The 1,588-nt window shown below is 62.3% G+C and overlaps 1 protein-coding gene across 1 annotated transcript in view; it reads left to right on the forward strand.

The window, feature by feature from the left end:
* ADAMTSL5 (ADAMTS-like 5) overlaps window positions 1-1,588 on the forward strand; it is a gene marked incomplete at both ends in the record, with an annotated part of 3,897 nt that overhangs the window by 930 nt on the left and 1,379 nt on the right. Inside the window, 6 exon segments of the mRNA XM_009076752.1 lie at window positions 64-138; window positions 141-181; window positions 276-360; window positions 363-398; window positions 920-1,003; window positions 1,455-1,570. Coding sequence (XP_009075000.1) covers window positions 64-138; window positions 141-181; window positions 276-360; window positions 363-398; window positions 920-1,003; window positions 1,455-1,570 — 437 coding nt within the window.

Below are 1,588 nucleotides of genomic sequence, written 5' to 3' on the forward strand. Positions count from 1 at the left end.
GGCTGAGCAGGGGCTGTGGCTGCCCCCACAGTCACTCTGTAACTTCCCACCCTGCTCTGGCAGCTCCTAACCTCTGTGACCTCAACTGCCTGGCTGAGGGGCACAACTTCTACTACAGCTTTGGGCGGGTGCTGGACGGCACCCTGGCTCCCCAGACCTGTGCGTCAGCGGGCGCTGCCTGGTGGGTATATGCATGGGGATAGGACACCCCTGGGACCCCTCAGGACCCCCAGGTCTGAGCCCCCTCCCTGAGGTGGTGTCTCTGCTCCCTGCAGAGCGTGGGCTGTGATGGCATCCTGGGCTCAGGCACACGCCCTGACGCCTGCGGCCAGTGCAGCGGCGGCCACCACTCAGGTATCTTCCGGCCACACTGTTCCAGGGCACAGACCCCTCCTCTGGTGAATGAACCATTGCCCCGGCCCCCTCCATGGGTGAATGCTTTGGCTCTTGGCTCCCCTGTCCTCCTGTCCCCTGTGTCCCCAAGGTCACCCTGTCCCTCTCCATCTCCCCCATCCACAGGGCATGATCCCTGATCCCTCACTGTCCTCAACATGTGGGGACAGGGACAGTGGATTCAGGGTAGCCCCTCACTGGGGGGATTTAGCCTTGTGCAGAGGGTGTCACTCCTCTGGGGGTGTGTGTGGGGTCTCTGAGGAGCCCCTGTTGTCTGTTGCATCTCCAGAGGTGTTCAGGCGTCCCTGGGAGCACCCAGAGTCCCCATGTGTCCATGGGGTGCTGGCCAGGCTCTGGGGACAATGGTGCCTGTGAGGACAGACAGCTCCTGATGTTCTGGTACATGGGGCCCAGCTGGGTTTATTCCCCAGACCCAGAGCCCCTCTGTGCCCTGTCCCCCCTGCCCTGTCCTCTGTCCCCCTGGGATGTCCTCTCAGGCACTGCCCTGACTCTGCCTCCCCGACAGGTTATTTTGGGTACATGAATGTGACCAAGATCCCAGCTGGGGCCACACACATCAAGGTGATGGACAAGAGCCACAACTACCTGGGTAGGAAGTGAACTACCTCTGTCCCAGTCAGCCCCAGTCCATCCCAGTTGGTCCTGACAGGTGCCAGCTGTGTGTGAGGGCAGGGCAGGGCAGGGGGTTGTTGTCATGCTGTGCTGTGCTGTCCATGTCATCCCATGACGTGCCGTGCCGCTCCCTCACCCAGATGCTGTTTTGAGCATCGCAGGGTCAGTGAACTCGCAAGCACTCAGGGCAATTTTCCAGAGGCTTCAGCGTGGGTTTTGGGAAGGGCTGAGCTGGAGCAGGGTCAGACCATGCAACACAGGACCAGGACAGGGACCCTTAGCCCCAGCCCCGGTCCCACTCCCAGTGCAGCTGGGGCCCCATCTTCCACCCAGGCCAGGGTTTGGGTGCTCGGGGTGGGTTTGCACACCAGGGTTTGGGAGCTCAGAAGGATTGCACACCAGAGTTTGGCTCTGGCTTGGGCTTGAAGCCAAGCTCTTACTAGAAAGCAGATTCCCCCAAGCCCCGACCGCAGCTCTGCTGGCCCACGCTGCCCTCTCTGTGCCGGGAGAGGCCTCCGGTGGGGACCCAGGCATCCGGATGGGGGTCCCGGGGTCTGTGCAG

Source organism: Acanthisitta chloris, unplaced genomic scaffold (genome assembly GCF_000695815.1).
Source record: "Acanthisitta chloris isolate BGI_N310 unplaced genomic scaffold, ASM69581v1 scaffold31366, whole genome shotgun sequence".
Classification (NCBI taxonomy): domain Eukaryota; kingdom Metazoa; phylum Chordata; class Aves; order Passeriformes; family Acanthisittidae; genus Acanthisitta; species Acanthisitta chloris.